Source organism: Canis aureus, chromosome 33 (genome assembly GCF_053574225.1).
Source record: "Canis aureus isolate CA01 chromosome 33, VMU_Caureus_v.1.0, whole genome shotgun sequence".
NCBI lineage: Eukaryota > Metazoa > Chordata > Mammalia > Carnivora > Canidae > Canis > Canis aureus.
This window is the reverse complement of record NC_135643.1, coordinates 12,288,543-12,305,816: the sequence shown is the minus strand read 5'-3', so window position 1 is coordinate 12,305,816 and position 17,274 is coordinate 12,288,543. Positions and strand designations below refer to the sequence as shown.

The following is a 17,274-nucleotide window of genomic DNA, read 5'->3' as shown; positions in this document are numbered from 1 at the left end:
GGAGATTTAGTTTTAGTCCCAAATCTTGTCATTGATTAGATATTTGCTCTTAAATTCTTTGGGTTTCAATTTCTTTGTCTGTGATCTGTTGGATTGAATCCATGGTTCTGAAACCTGAATGTGTTTAGGATTACTTGGGCAGCTTTTAAAGTAAGTGTGGGTCGGGGAGGTGGAGGGGAAGACTGGTATTTGGGTCCTCATGTAAATATTCTGTTTAGTAGGGTGCTGTGATAACCTGTGCAATAGAAGTTATGTGTATCTCCCTTTGTGATGCTAACATGCAGCGGGGGTGAGAAATCTCTAAATTAGACAATATATGAAGTTTCAACCAGCTCTAACATTTTATGATTATGATATGATCTATTTAAATAAAATACTAATTAAGCACTTGTTTAAGATAATTTTGTAGATTTGATAAACACTTTGATAGCTAAAGGAACAAATGTTATATGATTCAAGCTCTAGGAATCCCAGAATTTCAGGGCATGCCCAAATCCTAGCCTTGTGTAAATCACAGTAATCCATTAGTATACTTAAAACATAACCTTTTTTAATGCAGGGAGTTCTACAAATGAAATACCTTACATCATCTGAAATTTATCTTTAAAACCTGATAGGATTTTTTTTAATGAGGAAAGGAATATATTGAGGTGGGTCTTAAAAGGAAAGAGAAATAAATATAGCCATATTCCCAGGATGTTGTGTTGAGTGTGTCTTTTTCTTAAAGACTAGCTAAAATAATTTGTACAGATTTACCCTTAGAAAGTCATTCTTCTTTTTCTTCTTGTTTTTGACTAATTTATGTAAGCATCTTACGTTAACTGTAGTCTTGAGCAGCTTCTGAAATTTCAAGTGCAAAACATCCATCTTAAACACACTAATCCCAACACTAAGCAGAAGCACATGAACAGCTTACTGAAAGACCCAAAATGGAAGGTGCAACTCCTAGGTAAATGAGCTCTCACAAGACAAATGTGACTCCCTGGTCGTTTCAGTGAAGGATGTATAGCCGTGATGCCAAGTCTCTGTCTCCATGACACACCTTGCTTCTCCTCTTCATAATGCCCTCACATGGAAAACTTCTTGTCCCTGATCTTTGGGGGAGGCTGGAAGCATACACTGTTTGCTCTCCTTCCTTACAGCCATTCCTCCAGACAGCCCTAGTAAATCTTTTGAAAGCAAGTGAGGACAGAACTAGGAAGTAGATGATGGCTGTCAGATATATTGATGATTCTAGTCAGGGCGTAGTGTCCTTCATCTGAACCTTAAATCTGAAATAGGAGGTCATTCAGTGCCTCCTAAACCATTCAGTAAACTTAGGAAACAATAATGCTTTCCTGAGCAATTTTGACTTCTCACCCTCCTTATTCTTCCAGACCCTATCCCTACCTTCTCATGGCAGCAGGAGAGTGTGGACTCTGATGAAGCACGCCTTTCCCCACAGGCTGGGCGCCTGATTCGCCAGCTTCTGGATGAAGACAGTGACCCTATGCTCTCTCCTCGGTTCTATGCTTATGGGCAGAGTAGGCAATACCTGGATGACACGGAAGTGCCTCCTTCTCCCCCAAATTCCCATTCTTTCATGAGGTAGGTTTGTGTCACTGATAAGCAATGACTACATCATTGCCATAACATTAGAAAGAATAGGAATGGTGTTGAAGGCTAGTAATTCTTTTTAATTGCATTGTAAGTCTGTGAAGGAGCATATTGGGAACACTCCATCCTAATACACAGGCTCTTTGTAATTTTTCAGTTGGCCCAACTACATCACCACAGACTGATTTTCCATTAGCACATCCTTTGCAGAGCTATCTAAAATTTAACGCTCAGGTCCGCAAGGTGTATCTCAGTCCTACCTTTGCTAAATGTAAATGTGAGCGAGAGAAAGTTAGATGTGTTTCATAGGTGGGACATATAGAGCTCAGGGTCACGAAATGAATTGGTAGTCAGCTTTCTTTTATTCAAAAGGATGGGGCTGTTTGGAGCCTCCCCCTCCCTCCCTCCGTGCCATGTCCCCACTCCATGCGCCTCGGCAGGCAGTGAGTGTCCTACCCTGTGCCCCTCATAGGCGCCGGAGCTCCTCTCTCGGGTCCTATGATGACGAGCAGGAGGACCTGACACCTGCCCAGCTCACACGAAGGATTCAGAGCCTTAAAAAGAAGATCCGAAAGTTTGAAGATAGATTTGAAGAAGAGAGGAAGTACAGAGTAAGTGTCTCCTCACAGGGCTTTTCCTGTCCCCACCTGTCCCCTGATCCACCAACATGCCAGCATATCAGCAACTCGGAAAAGCGATAGAAAGTTAAGGGAGATTTCTAGGAATCTCTGAAACAAAAAGACAATAAAAACTGGGGATAAGCCCTGAGAAGCCCCAGACATCATGTATCAGCATTTTCCTTGCACAGGGTATTCTTACAGATAATTGAATATTTTAGTTCACATCTCATAAACTTATCCATGAGAAGGAATGGGAAAAATTATTAAATGTTTCTTTATTTCAGCTAAAACTTAATTCAAGATTATCTTCTAAAATTTTATTAGTACTGACCTCATTCTACTCTCAGGTCCATGTTAGCATTGCCCACAAGAGTGGCAGAAAGGCATTTTGCATGGAAATTCCCTCTCCTTTCCATTCTGTTAGCCTGACACCTTAAACCCTACAACTCATGAAAAAGGACTTCAGAGAAGTCCAGCATTTTGCCTGTGAGGAATTCTTTGAAAGCATCAAAAATAACCATATGTAAAGAGGGATAATAGAATTACACCTATGACGTTTGTTCTGATTGTTCATGATGAATTTCTTTTTCCGGTGGCATTCAACTTTCTCTTCCTCTTTAAAACAAACTGATCATGGGGCGCCTAGGTGCCTCATGCAGTTAAACATCCTGATCCTGCGGTCCTGAGATCGAATTCCGCATCAGGTTCCCTGCTTGGTAGGGATCCTGCTTTTCCCTCTGTCCCTCCCCACTCTGCTGTGTGCTTGCTCTCTCTCAAATAAATAAATAAAATCTTTTAAAATTTTTTAAAAAATAAAACAAACCTGATCATCAAACTCTTCTCGTGCTGCAGTTCAAAAATATTTACATTTGATTTTCCTTTTCTTAGCCTTCCCATAGTGACAAAGCAGCCAATCCTGAGGTTCTAAAATGGACAAATGACCTTGCCAAATTCCGGAAGCAGCTTAAAGGTAGGTAGAGTTCTAGACCTATGCCATGGTTTCTGAAAGACAAGCCACCGTCAGAATTCATGATCTCACCACATCCTGAGTGCCACTGCTGAAATTTTTCAAAGGACACCTTCCCCATATTTCACCATGGTCTCCATCACGGACAACCCAGCTAAGATACAAACACTGCATCATTTCCCCACTTCCCAAAGTCATGAATTGAAGGATGATGATTTCAATTCAAATCCTATTAAGTACCAGGGTTTTATTTACTGTGGTGTTAAGAGAAGACCTGTAAGCACAGAGGAATATGAAAAGGATTGGGTCCTTGGTCCCTCAAAAAACATGCTGTCTTCTAGGAGATAGTCATAAAAACAACCAAAGAGAATACAAAGGAAAATAATTCCAAAATAAGGTATGTAAGTTATCCATAAAAAGTTGGCCAGCAGTTGGGTGCTGGATCAGTCAATGCTGTTAAACAGTAAGGGAGTGAATATAGGCGACATCTGCCACATTCTGAGAACAGCAAGCCTGTTGGTGTGGCTAAAGCATAGATGTTACATAACTAAAGCTTTCTCAGGAATTTGGGTTAGGGAAACATTCCAGATAATCCAAGATGTTAGCATTTTCTCAGGTTTTGCATAATAACCCAGGGATTTCAACTACTGTTATAATTAGATACTTTCTGAAAAAAGATGAGACTAAACAGTTATTAACACCACAGAGAAGCAATTAATGTTCAGCAGACATTGATTCTCATATGTCACCACCCCTAAATGTTTTCAACTAGAGTCCAAACTGAAGATATCTGAAGAGGATCTAACCCCCAGGATGCGGCAGCGAAGCAACACGCTCCCCAAGAGTTTCGGTTCCCAGCTTGAGAAAGAAGATGAGAAGAAGCAAGAGCTCATAGATAAAGCAGTAAAGCCTAGCGTCGAAGCCACGCTGGAATCCATCCAGAGGAAGCTCCAGGAGAAGCGGACAGAAAGCAGCCGTCCTGAGGACATTAAGGTGTGGAGATTCAGTGGAGGCCCCAAGCCAATTGCTTGTCCTAAACTATTCCAGCCAACACGGTGGAAATAGGGGCTGCCACATGGGTCCCCGTAGGAAGAGGGATGCAGCGAAGCCTTCTCAGACCTCTCACGCCCTCATTTCCCACACTTTTAGATGTCTAGAGAAGCAGATGGAATAGCTTGAGAGTGTTTTCACTGCTAGTACTTTGGTTTATGACTACACATTGAAAGCAGAACATTCTAACATACAGATCGCAGAAAACTCATTCAGCTTAACAGAGGGTTTGATGACTCTAGAGTAAAAGGATTGTAGACCAACCTTTGGGACTGTGTAATTTGTTATTGTAGTCATCGCTTGGGCCATTAAGCTAAGCCCCATGTGCCTTGCAGCCTTGCTTACCTCAACATGCCTTTGCTGCCATGTGGGAGATACAAGTAGTTGATCATGACTCTGCTGTATTGTCTGTATTCCCAGCAAAAGGTCAGGAAGAGCTAATGCCTAAGTGAGCTTTGAATAGAGCTCAGAGGAGCTATTGTAGGAGGATTCTTTTTAACTTTACTTTAGAAATTTGTTTACATAAATAAGTAGTAAGGTGCATAAATGTTTCCCTTTCTTTCATTTCTCTCTCCTTTTGTTTATTCAGGATATGACCAAAGACCAAATTGCTAACGAGAAAGTGGCTCTGCAGAAAGCTCTGTTATATTATGAAAGCATTCATGGGCGGCCGGTATGTAAATGTACTAATGAATTTTCTGATTGGGGTAAACTATTTGGCTTTAGACCTGAATCTTCTGTGTTCAGTATTTGACATAAGAGTTTTCCTAGTGTTTAGGAGATGACCACATATTTTCAGCAGACCTAAGCTTCCTGAAAGCTAAACTGATGAGTGACTTCCACTGTCAAGAAGATACTGAATTTGAGTTCCAAAGAAAAATTCGTTTGCAGCTAACATTTAGTCACTAGTGTTCTGCTTCAGGGGGACAGTGGTGGAGGAAACATAGATTATAGGTGAGTGCACAAAGCCCTAGAGAATTCCCTATCCCTAGGTCTGTCCCCATAAGCTGTCACTGGCTCCAAGGCATTCTAACCCATAAAATGAAGATGTTAAACTAGTATGATATCCCCTAAAATTTAATCTCTCTTCAGTGTGTCTGTGGCTGATGTTTATCTGTAGAGAAAATCCAGCCATTATCCTGAACCAAAAGTGTGAGGAGTCCAAAATAGGACTTTGCCTTTTCATAGCAATAGAAAGCATTTAAAGCAATTTCTTATTCAGCAAGCATGGTTATTGCGTGTTTGTCATTAGTCCTGCAGGAGACAGTGGAACGATAGTCTTCTGCTCTATTCCTTAAGAAACTCGTAAGCAGATATCCTTGTCAGTTACCCTTCGTGACTTATTGAGAGTGTTGTCGAGAACCCAACAAAACAAGTTCTTAAGAGCAGATATAAAGAAGCATGAGGTTTATACTCACAGAAGGATTTTTATACAGCCAAAATGCATCGGTCTCTTTTCCAGTCACAGCCATGGCTATATAATGAAGATAATATTTTCATGTAAAATTTACTCTTTTGAATAAAGAAGTTTCCAGAATAATGCACTAGACTCAAGGATCTGTGAAGTCAGGAATTCTGGGTTTTGTTCACCTAACAGTGCACTTGATCTAGCACAAAGACCTGACACATACCCTGTGCCCAAGAAACTGTTTGGAGAATGCATCCTCCATGGTATCTCAGTTCTGAATTTATCAGGTTTAAATTAAAAAAAAAAAAAAAAAAAAAAAAGCTGGAGCTTCTGCTGATTGATTTTACTGGCCTGTCCCTACAGCGGAAAAACACTGGTGCTCTGGGATAATGGTCATGTTTCAAGCCAAGTTTTGTTTTGGATTTTTTAAAGGCATTGAATCAAACAGTAAATGCACTGGAGCTCAAATATATTGTGCAACTTGTCCTTTTCTCTTGGAGTATTCAGAACTTGGAGAAGTAGAACTGAACTCCTGTAGCAGAGAGAGGCCCCTTCTTCACTAGAGGCTCAGAACCTTCTAAGTATAGATCTCCTGGTGGCCACCAGGCAGGTGGGGAAGAAGGGCAGGACTTGCATGCCTTCCTTCTCCAGCATTTCTTCTTTTCATCACGTAGGTTCACAGATGACATTGACAGACTCCTTTACAGATTTCTTTGCCAGAGTCCCCGAGATCTCTCCACTGCTTTCTAGTCCCAACCTTTATGGCCAGTTCGGGGGCTTGTATGCTTGGTGTTTGTTGCTCAGAGTTGGACACACATCCTCTCATTCTGCCTGGGCTGAAATGATGTGCAGGGACAGGGATCAGCAGACCTAGATTCAGATCCCAGCCCTACTGAGACCAGCTCTGGAGCTTTGGGCTACTGAGGTAAGAGCAGAGCTCTGTCTATACCGTAGCTGGCTGTTCTAGGTTGTCATGGAGACTAACTGATGGCATGGACACATGCAGGCACATTTACCTGCACGCTGTCTGCACTGAGGAAGTGGGCTGGGGTTCTTGGCAAGTGGTTCGGGAGGGTGCCCAGTCCATGAGGTTTTCACTTCTTTTTTTTTTTTTTAAATGATGTTTTCACTTCTGCTACAGGTATATGTTCTGCTAGCCGCAGCCTACTTATTAAGTGATGGAATCAGGAGAAAGAATGCGCATCATTAGGAATATGAAATCCTAGTTCTTGGCCCTGCAGTATTGCTTCCTCGTTTCATTGTTCTTTCAGATATTGGAAGAACACCTTTTTGAGTCTGGATTCTAGCATCTCATTGGGCAGGGAGCAAGTGCTGTAGAAGTTTGAATGGCATTTTTGCTGGTTTGTGGTCAGACTCTCTGCCTCTCTCTCTCTGGAACATGAATACTCCATCCTCCTCAGGAAAAGCAGAGTTCATTTGCTATGTGGCCAGTGTGAAAATCAGAGTGAACTTTTCATTCTTAGGTCCGCAGTATTGCCATGGACCCTGAACTGTAAATACCATTTGAGCAACACTCTTCTCAAAAGAAAAGTACATGTATTTCCAGAGCTAAACTATCATTCCAAACCCCAGGGGTTTTTTTGTTTGTTTTGGTTTTCGGTTTGGGTTTTTTGTTTTGTTTTGTTTTGTTTTTGAGAAGCAGGTGCTCAAAGCTCATGGGTTTTTGCTGAGTCTACAGATTCTGATTTGAAAGGACAATGAATAATTGTCAGAATCACAGGCCAAAACAGTTGTCTGCTGCCCTTGTACATTTTTTAAACAAGGTTGTTTGCTTTAACAGTGCACTCTACAGATTGACACATGTTTGGAAAAACAAAAACACACTCATTTACAAAGTGGCACATAAATCCCTACTAATTATGAAAGCATGTCTTTTCAGCATTTAAGGATCTCATCAAAAGACCATGTCACAGAAAATACAACACATAACTGCAGGTAACCGTGTTACCTTCTTTACAAGACCACTCCTTGATGATGACGTTTAGGGAAAAGAATGGGTTGTTTGCAAGAGCTTCTGGTTTCTCCTTGAGCCTCTTCCTCATCAGTATATTTTAATGTTATGTTTTAATACCTTGGAAACTAACATGACACTAGACACACTTGGTTCAAATTTAAACGCAAATTCTGAAGTCATATGTAAATACTGCCCTTTGGCTATCTGCTATTTGGGATTATCTGATCTTTGCTGAGTCTGCTATTTTTATCCAGTAGTAAGGAGAGTTACGTCTTTCTGAGTCGATGGGCCAAGATGCAATAGTTAAAAGAATCCATCTGGGATCCCTGGGTGGCGCAGCGGTTTGGCGCCTGCCTTTGGCCCAGGGCACGATCCTGGAGACCCGGGATCGAATCCCACATCAGGCTCCCGGTGCATGGAGCCTGCCTCTCCCTCTGCCTATGTCTCTGCCTCTCTCCCTTTCTCTCTCTGTGACTATCATAAAAAAAAAAAAAAAAAAAAAAAAAAAAAAGAATCCATCTCATTTATCTTCTCCTATTAGTAGTTTTATGACACAGAGGTACCCTTGCACACACAAACTCAAACCACATGTTTTACTAAGAAGATTCTGAGGCTGTATAGTTTCTTGTCTGTGGCATAATTTCTCACAAAGCGGTGCTTCCTTGCTACTGCTCATAGCTAGAGGTCTTGTGAACTCAACATAGGCAGGGCTCTGACCTTGGAAGGCAGAATTCTTTATGTGAAGACAACTTGGTCAAACCCTATTAGAGGAAAATGCTTCAATGTGACATTTTTAGTGTGTCTTCACTGGGTTAAGATCCTACTTTACTTCATGTCTTATTTGTGAATGGAAAGAAAACTGAACTGCGAGTCAGTGAACCTGGGTTCTTGACCCAAATCTGTTGCCTTGGGCAAATCATTGCCCTTTCCAATGCTGAGTTTCATTGTATGAAAATAGAAGGCTCTTCTAACCATGATATTCCAGGGTCCTAATTCTATCTTTATCTTCACATTAAAAGCATCAGTCATTTCCTCTTTCACCTGTGTGGCACTGTCCAGGTGACAGAGCCCAAACGGGTGTTTTTGTAAGGAAGTTTTATTTGAGGCAAAGACAAGAACTGTCACAAAAGGCAAAGGCAGGCAAATGCAGCTGTCTAATTGGGCCTCTGTAATTTTGGTCCAAGACTTTTCCTCTATTTAAATGTGGATTAATTATTGGCTAGTGTTCCCTTGGTACCTGGAAATATTATCTGAAACCTTATAGAACAACCAAAAGCAGTAGTAAGAGATCAACAGATGAAGATTTCTTTTAATCAAAAACAAAGGCCCCAGCATCGGGATGGCTCAGTCATTTAAGCATCTGACTCTCCATTTTGGCTCAGGTAGTAATCTCAGGGTCATGAGAAGCCCACGTCAGGTCCCATGCTCAGCACAGAGTCTGCTTGAGATTCTCTTTCCTTCACCTTCTTCCCCTCCCCCCTACTTCATGTGCAATAAATAAATTAATTAATTAATTAAAATCTTTTTAAGAAAAGCAAAGACAGAATGGGAGGTGCTGCTGCCTTAGGTTTCCATCTAGGTTTTTATATTGTCCTGATTTGTGTGCAAAAATACATCTTTCCCACACACTGGAAAGCCATCCAGAGATACCACCTAAATGAAAGTTTAATGAAGGTTTGAGGCAAGAGAAGTGAAAGTATAATAGAGAATTTGGGGGGGGTGGAGAATCCAGGGGGATTCCTGGATGGCTCAGCGGTTTAGCGCCTGCCTTCGGCCCAGGGTGTGATCCAGGAGTCCTGGGATCAAGTCCCACATCGGACTCCCTGCATGGAGCCTGCTTCTCCCTCTGCCTGTGTCTCTGCCTCTCTCTCCCTCTCTCTGTGTCTCTCATGAATGAATAAATAAAATCTTAAAAAAAATAATAATAATAATAATCCAGTGACTATTACATGCTTGGCCTAAAGTCATTTCCAAGCAACTATAGATCATAAAGATTTTCTAATCTGGATTCTGCTGTTTCCAATCAGGAAACCAAGGGTTTCCAAACCAGGAAACTGGCTCATTCAAAGGCCAGTTTTCAATCAATAACAGAATCTCCGAGCAGCCGATGACTCAAGAATAAGAGACATCAACTTCCAAACAATTTTCCCATGGCCCATTTAATATCAGTTGACCCTTTTGTAACAATTCAGCCAAGGCTTCACTTTGTTTATGGAAATGTTGGTTAGATTTTGGCTCTACTAACAAATCCAGTTCTGATCATTGCATGTGATGTGGCTTTCTGATGAGTGAAAGTTGTATTAACTTTTAATATCACCAAGCCTTTGGTTTCAGATATATATCATGAAACTAATCCTGGTATAAATCAAGTAGTATTAATTCTTTCTACCCCTCAGACTTACAGATCTTTAATATTTCTGGTGTTTAGACACTTCTATCAAATGCCAGTGTTAACTTTGGTGGAATTATAACAGGTTTAACCCCACATAGTCAGAAACTGGGCTTTATCAGATCAATCAGGTGATTAGTTCCTGATTTAAAACATGAGCAGCTCATAGAAAAATCTAAATATCAGTATCATAAAACAAAAAATTAAGCCAGTGATCTTCTTCATCTGCTCCAACTAGAAAATTTGAAAAAAGAATTAGAGAGGAAATTGGTTTCTGTCAAATTTGCCATTTCTGGCTGGTTTTACCTCTCCTTCTAAAATCCAGACTTTCGTTCTACAGTCCAAAAATATTTCTGCCAAGCAACAAGTAATAGGATGTGAGTCCACAATGGGGAAATGCTAGCTTCTTATTATTTTTATTTTTAGTATGTCTTTTGGTCACTAAACTATGAATTGTTTATCTTGCATAATAATATTTCACCACATGTCATATGTTGACAATTAGAATGTGCCTTAACCTCATCTGGAACACATTTACCAGATACATCTTGTATTTAAAAAGTTATCCCATGTGGTCCAGTCCTAAATTTTGTCATTTTACATATGAGATTGTACAAGTCACTCCATTTCTATCCTTAGACTTTTCTGTGGCTGTCGTTAAAGTCTTGTTGAAGTATAACATAAATACAGAAAGGAGTCCCCAGTATAAATATGTGCCTTGATGCATTTTTACAAAGTAAACTAGTCCAGGTAACCAGCATCAAGACAAGAAACAGATGTTGCCAATCCTCCAGAAGGAAGGATTGCTCCTTCCTGCTCCTGTCCCCTTCCAGTCAATACCACGACCTCCACTCCACGAAGGAAAACCATTACCTTGACTTCTAAAGCTGTAAATTCTATTGGCTTATTTCTGAACTGACAAAAGTGAAATTTTACATTATATATTCTTTAGTGTCTGGCTTATTTTTACTTGGCTTTCTTTTTGTAAGATTAATTGATGATGTTGCCTATAGCTGTGGCCCATTCATCCTCGTTGCCGTGCAGTATTCAGTTTGGGGAGCATATCCATTCTGTTGCTGGGCATATGGATGGTTTCCACTTTGGGGTTATTATAAGTAGTGCTGCTGTGAACATTATTCTGTGTGTCTTTTAGTAAGCTTAAGGCCACACTTTTTTTTTTTATACTTAAGAGTGGAACTGAGGGCTCACATGTTCAGCTTTAGTAGACACTACCAAATAGTTGTCCAGAGTATTCCACTCTTAGCAGCAGTGAAAGAGAGTTCCATCCAGTTCTTCAGCATTCTTGCTGACACTTGACACAATCTGTTGTCTTCTGTTGGCCATTATGGTAGGCATGTCTAGTAGTAACACCTATGGTTTTATCCTCAGTCTTTCTGTAACATAATTTCTGTGTTCCTTTTCATTATGGATGGTCATCTTCTATGAAATACCAATTTTAAAACTCCTTTTGATTTGATAGCTAGAGATAGGAAAATACCATCTGCCTTTCAATATTGTGAACTTAGGAAGAAATAGAAAAGATTATTATTGCTGTTCACAGAAAAGTCCACAAGATGTTTCTGTGTAGTGGCAGTATCCTATCCTGGCACATGAAGTTTGTCCAAAGATCCCTTATTGATCACTTTGAGAAAGGCAAACATAAAAGGTTACAAAGGAATAATCCATTCATGCACAGTCTAAAGTTGTCTTCAAAGCTGAAGGCCCAAAAGGTCCCTAATCCTATTTGCCCTTCCTTACCTCTGTAACTCTTGCCTTATGTGCGTGGTAGAAATAAAGTGCAGAAGACAAACCACAAACTTGAAACAAAGATAATTCATCTCTTTTGGCATTTAAGTAAAAAGGGGAAATGCATGCATACCTATAAACTTTGCATATGTATTTGTGCTTGAAATATTCTATCATTTTACAGATACTTGTGGAATATTTCCATTATATAGGCACTGAAAACAGTTTCCAGGGATACAAAAACACATACTTCTGGTCTCAAGAGGCTTACAGTCTTTAAGAGGAGACAGGTGTGCCAACAGATAGTTAATATAGAGTATAAAATGTGTCTTCTACTGGGGCTGCTATAAAAAAATACTGTAGACAAGTACCTTCTAAACAACAGAAATTTATTTCTATTTTAGTTCGGGAGGCTGGGAAGTCCAAGATCAAGGCAATGATAGATTTGGTGTCTGGTGAGGGCTCTTTCCTGGTTCACAGACAGCCATTTTCTTACTGTCCTCACATGGCGGAAGAGGCCAGAGAGCTCTTTGGGGTCTCTTATATGAGGGTCCTAATCCCATTCATCAGGGCTCATGACATAATCACCGCCAAAATCCCCGACTGCTAATATAATACCATCACACAGGAGACTAGGTTTCAAAATTTGAGGTACGCACATTCAGTTAATAGCAAACCATGTGTGAAGTTACAAAGTATACACAGGTTGCAGTAGGTAAAGGTGCGTGAGCGGGTCTCTCAGAATGGGGGATGTTGGAAGAAGGCTGCACAGGGGAGGTGGCTCTTGATCTGGAATCTGCCAAACCATGGAGAAGAGAGGAGGCCATTGGCCATTTGAAGGCATACAGAACTAGGCAAAGAGGGATGACACAACTTAGTTTATCTCTGGAGCTTGAGATATGACAGGAAAGAGGAGAAGCAGCAGATGATGAAGGGCTTCTAGAACATTATCAGGAGTTGGGCCTGATTATTCCCCCACTGCCTGTAGAGACAGTCCTTTATTTATTTTTTTTTAAGATTTTATTTATTTATTCATGATAGACACACACAGAGAGAGAGAGAGAGAGGCAGAGACACAGGCAGAAGGAGAACCAAGCTCCATGCAGGGAGCCCGATGCGGAACTCGATCCCGGGACTCCAGGATCGCACCCTGGGCCAAAGGCAGGCGCCAAACCACTAAGCCACCCAGGGATCCCGAGACAGTCGTTTAAACATCTGTGAGCACTCTGCCACATTTTAGGGCACTGGAGATGAGTCCATCCATGTAGTCTAGCAGCAGATGTTTCTTGAATACCTACAGTTTGCCAGAATCTTGTCCTAAAAAACAAAACAATTTCACAGGGGAGAGAGACATGTGAAAAAAAAAAAAAAAGATCACAGAGCTGCACAGTAAGTATTACCATAGAAATACATACTTTCTTCTTCCCTGGATCTGGAAAACAGTAAATCACCTGGGAGCTCTGAACTTTGAGTAGTTTTACACAGTGAACCAGTAATGGTCATAGCTTTGACTCAGGAAAAGCAATACTGCTGATGGAGTGATTTCCAAAGATCTGCTGCTGAAGTGGATATTTTAAAAATTCACAGACTAAATACTATTATCAGTTTATTTTATTTTTAAAGATTTTATTTATTCATGAGAAACACAGACAGAGAGAGGCAGAGACACAGGCAGAGGGAGAAGCAGGCTCCATGCAGGGAGCCCGATACAGGACTCGATCCAGGGACTCCAGGATCACGCCCCGGGCCAAAGGCAGGCACCAAACCACTGAGCCACCCAGGGATCCCCCTATTATCAGTTTAAATAAATTCTGCAAGAATGGCAAGAGTGGAGTTGCTTGAGCAGCTGAGAGCCTAAGTGTCAGAGGCAGGCTTTTGAGCTCTGTTGCTCTTGTTTTCAGGTAACCAAGAATGAACGTCAGGTTATGAAACCGCTATATGACAGATACCGGCTCGTCAAACAGATCCTGTCCCGAGCCAACACCATACCCATCATTGTGAGTACAACAGCTTTCTGTGGTTGATTACCTAGTGGAATGGGCCCCAACCTGCCTTCTCATTAGAGAGTACTCTTTAATAGTCGAACCTGTCATTAATATTTATGCCTCATAAGCTTGGGGAATGAAGAATTTGTCAAAGACTTCTGAGGCTACATTTGTCTAAAATGAGCAAATCTGAAACTGCTGGAATTTTGTTTTCTATTGAGCAACATGCTTTAACATGTATGTCCATCTGCCTTGTGCTGGGCTGACACCCTTTCCTCAGAACACCAGCAGGACAGAGCCCCTCCAGTCCAGAGGCCTCTCTGGTCCCAAGGGCCCACTGGTAATAGTCTTCTCTCTCCCTCCAAAAGAGGGATGGCCCCCTTAGGGATCATATCCAGGGAGAAGTCCTCTAAGGATCTCCAGAGAGCCGCCTGGTTTTGGAAGCTATAGAGAAGCCTAAGGAGAAGAAGAGGGAGGGAGGGAGGCTAGTAACTGTGTGGCCGCCCTCAATGGCCACCATCCTCTGACTTACACCTAACTGCTTTTGGCCTCTGAATTTTGATTCTGTCCAGAGTAGGGACCCTCAGCTTGCCTCCAGGCACTGGCCAGCTGGCCCATCTCCTCTATTCCAGTCTCCCACTTTTCTGCCCAGTTTATGAGTAAACCTTAATGCCCTGTCTGTCTCCTGGGGAATCCTTTGCCTCTGGTCCAGGGCTCTCCTCTCTGGGAATGCTGGGGGCTTTCTCTCTTGATTTTTCAACTTTCAAATAAGCGCACACAGCCTTGCTTTTATGTTGTTAAAATGCATGTCATCTTAGCTGCTGTTCTTTGTTTGGTTCCTGCTTTAAATCAATCTGTCTTTCTCTTTCTTTCCTTCTTTCTTTTTCTTTTTCTTTCTTTCTTTTTAAGATTTTATTTATTCATGAGAGACACAGAGAGGCAGAGGGAAAAGCAGGATCCCCGCAGGGAGCCTGATGTGGAACTCGATCCCAGGACCCTGGGATCACGGCCTAAGCCAAAGGCAGATGCTCAACCGCTGAGCCGCCCAGGCGCCCCTTTAAGATTTTCTATTTAAGCAATCTCTGCACCTAACGTGGGGCTCAAACTCACAACCCTGAGATCAAGAGCCTCATACTCCACCAGCTGAGCCAGCCAGGCACCCCTCCTTGTTGATTTCTAAGATATAATCTTTGTATTTCTGTTAACAGTGTATCTGTCGCTAGGAGCAAGGCAGGTTCCAGATTTTGGCAGGTGTATTAGAAGAAAGCTACTTCTCTAGAAATTTTTCACAGGGTAACTTAGTAAACTAGCCAAGGAAAGGATTCAATCTCAGGAATCCTTTCATTCTCCAGTCAGGAGCCCTGAGTACCCCTAAACGAGTGTTCCTGGATAAGGTGAGAAGGTAAAACAGGGAAGCTGCACAACGTTTGCATCACCTGAGGAGCTTATGTTGTTTTACTTAAAGCTTCTAATGCTTCCCAGGGTTCTCACATCTGCTCTCCTCAGGGAGGAAAGAGGAGGAACAGGACAATGTCTGTCCTCAGGCTTTTCTGCGTTTGGTTAACATGCTCCTGTGCTCTTCTTGCTCTCCTGAGGCCTCCTTGGTTTGGGTGTGTGGGCTCTGGACTGAAGCACCATCTCAGACAAGAACTTTGGTCATCTCTAGTTTTCCTGGGAACATGTGGTGGGGAAGGGTTAGGGTATATAGTTCAAAGGCAGTGATGAATCCTAGTGCCCTGGAGGAGGCAGAGGCCCAGAGGCCAAGGGAGAGGGATTCACAGTGGAACCTACTTGTCAACGACCTGTCCTGTCACAGGGATCCCCCTCCAGCAAGCGGAGAAGCCCTTTGCTGCAGCCAATCATCGAGGGAGAAACTGCTTCCTTCTTCAAGGAGATAAAGGTGAAGTCCTCCCGCTGCTAACCTCTGCTGAGCGGGCATGGCTCTCTCCCCGCCTCCCCTCCTCCTGTGGATGCAGAGGGGTGGCTTCCGGTGCTGCGCCCTCAAAACCACTCGCTGCACCTAACCAGGCGAGAACAGTCCTCTCTTATGGACCCTAGGATCCAGCTGGTCTCCACAGTTCCATCTCATTCTCCTGCCTTTTTGTTGCTTGTTGTTGTCTTGTTTTCATTTTGCTTTGAGGGATTTGGGGGGAGGGGGTTCCCAATATTTTTGTTACAGTTTCCTCTGTTTGGAATGCATTTTCTGTACTCCAGAAATCTTTTTCCAGTAACTCATTTGGGTAACTTTCACAAAAATCTTATTTACTGAGTTTCTAGAAAACCCAAAATTAACAAAGGCAGTCTAGATAGCACACAACAAAAAACTATCATTTCGTAGACTGGTATCTTCCTTGTCTTTGCCAGATTTGCTGGTGCAGTTTCACCCACTCCTCCTTCCTTTTGACTTTCCCCTGGCATGTTTAGTTCTCAGAACTAAGTTAATAATCTGCTCTTGATCTGAGAAGAGAGTACCATCGCCACAGTCACTGCAATCTACACTCTGGTTTTTACCCCAGTAGTAATTATGGATTTTATACAGGCAGTCCTGGTCCTCAGCAGCCACTTTTCCTAGAATGGGAAGTATACTCCATGCCCTCAGGTTTGTGTGTCTCTGTCGAGACCTACCTGGCCTGGACCATGATCATCCTCTTTCATGGTCTTGTCTCTAGACACCTGAATGAGCTGGACTGCCTTCTACAGGGCCCTAGAAATGAAAAGTCAGATTCACTTTTTTTTTTAACCAGTGATTGTTTTTTAGCAATTGGAGTTTCACTTGTCTTATTTCTGCGAAAGGTCTAAGCCTGGGGTGGTCATTTATTTACTGTAGTTAGGAATGGTACCACAGAATATGAGGGCCTCCTTCCCTCAAAGGACATCAGTTGAGAACTGCTCCATTGTCCTGCCTGGTCCTCACTATTATGACTGAGGTATGGTGCCAAAAGCTACACAGTCTTCTATCTTAGTTATTCTTTTCCTTTCCTTAGTTCTTAGGGGCCTTAAATATTTCATATACCTAATTTTAAAGTATTAAAATGATTTATGCTCACCAATGATTATGCTCACCATTCATATTACATTACATAGAATTTGTAAATGAAAATGCTCTAAACATAACATTTAGGCAAATATGCTACATTTTTAAAATTGGAGCTATTTTCTTACAATAAGACTTGATGTTGATGAAAGAAGACAAATTTTGTCCGGCTGGTAATCTCACACAAAAATAAAATCACCATAATTGAAGAAATTTGGGCAATTGTGTGTATTGAAAATTAGCATTTCTCTTAGAAGCCTGCCATAGAACTGTTACTACATAAAAGTGTGTTCTTTAACACATCCAAAATATAACACTTAACAAATAATTGCTTCATTAAACTAATGGAAGACCTATTAATGACAGACATTTTAAAAGAGAAAATTCTTCCAAATCTTATTTGGCTTAGTTTATTTTTTTCACAAGTATATTTTGGCCATCGCTCTTCTCCTGGCCCATGTAGTGGTCAGAATTTCAATGCTTACATTTTGCAATGCTTACATT

General features: G+C 41.6%; 1 protein-coding gene across 9 annotated transcripts in view; it reads left to right on the top strand.

Moving 5' to 3' along the window:
* Positions 1-17,274, top strand: part of FAM13A (family with sequence similarity 13 member A) — a 336,858-nt gene that overhangs the window by 306,723 nt on the left and 12,861 nt on the right. For 8 of the 9 annotated variants that reach the window (XM_077882856.1, XM_077882855.1, XM_077882852.1 and 5 more), the window contains 7 exons: positions 1,377-1,587; positions 2,069-2,207; positions 3,105-3,186; positions 3,956-4,176; positions 4,823-4,906; positions 13,653-13,748; positions 15,553-15,636. In XM_077882856.1, the coding sequence (XP_077738982.1) occupies positions 1,377-1,587; positions 2,069-2,207; positions 3,105-3,186; positions 3,956-4,176; positions 4,823-4,906; positions 13,653-13,748; positions 15,553-15,636 (917 nt within the window). The remainder of the gene's footprint in view (positions 1-1,376; positions 1,588-2,068; positions 2,208-3,104; positions 3,187-3,955; positions 4,177-4,822; positions 4,907-13,652; positions 13,749-15,552; positions 15,637-17,274) is intronic. The other variant, XM_077882854.1, reaches the window with a different exon arrangement.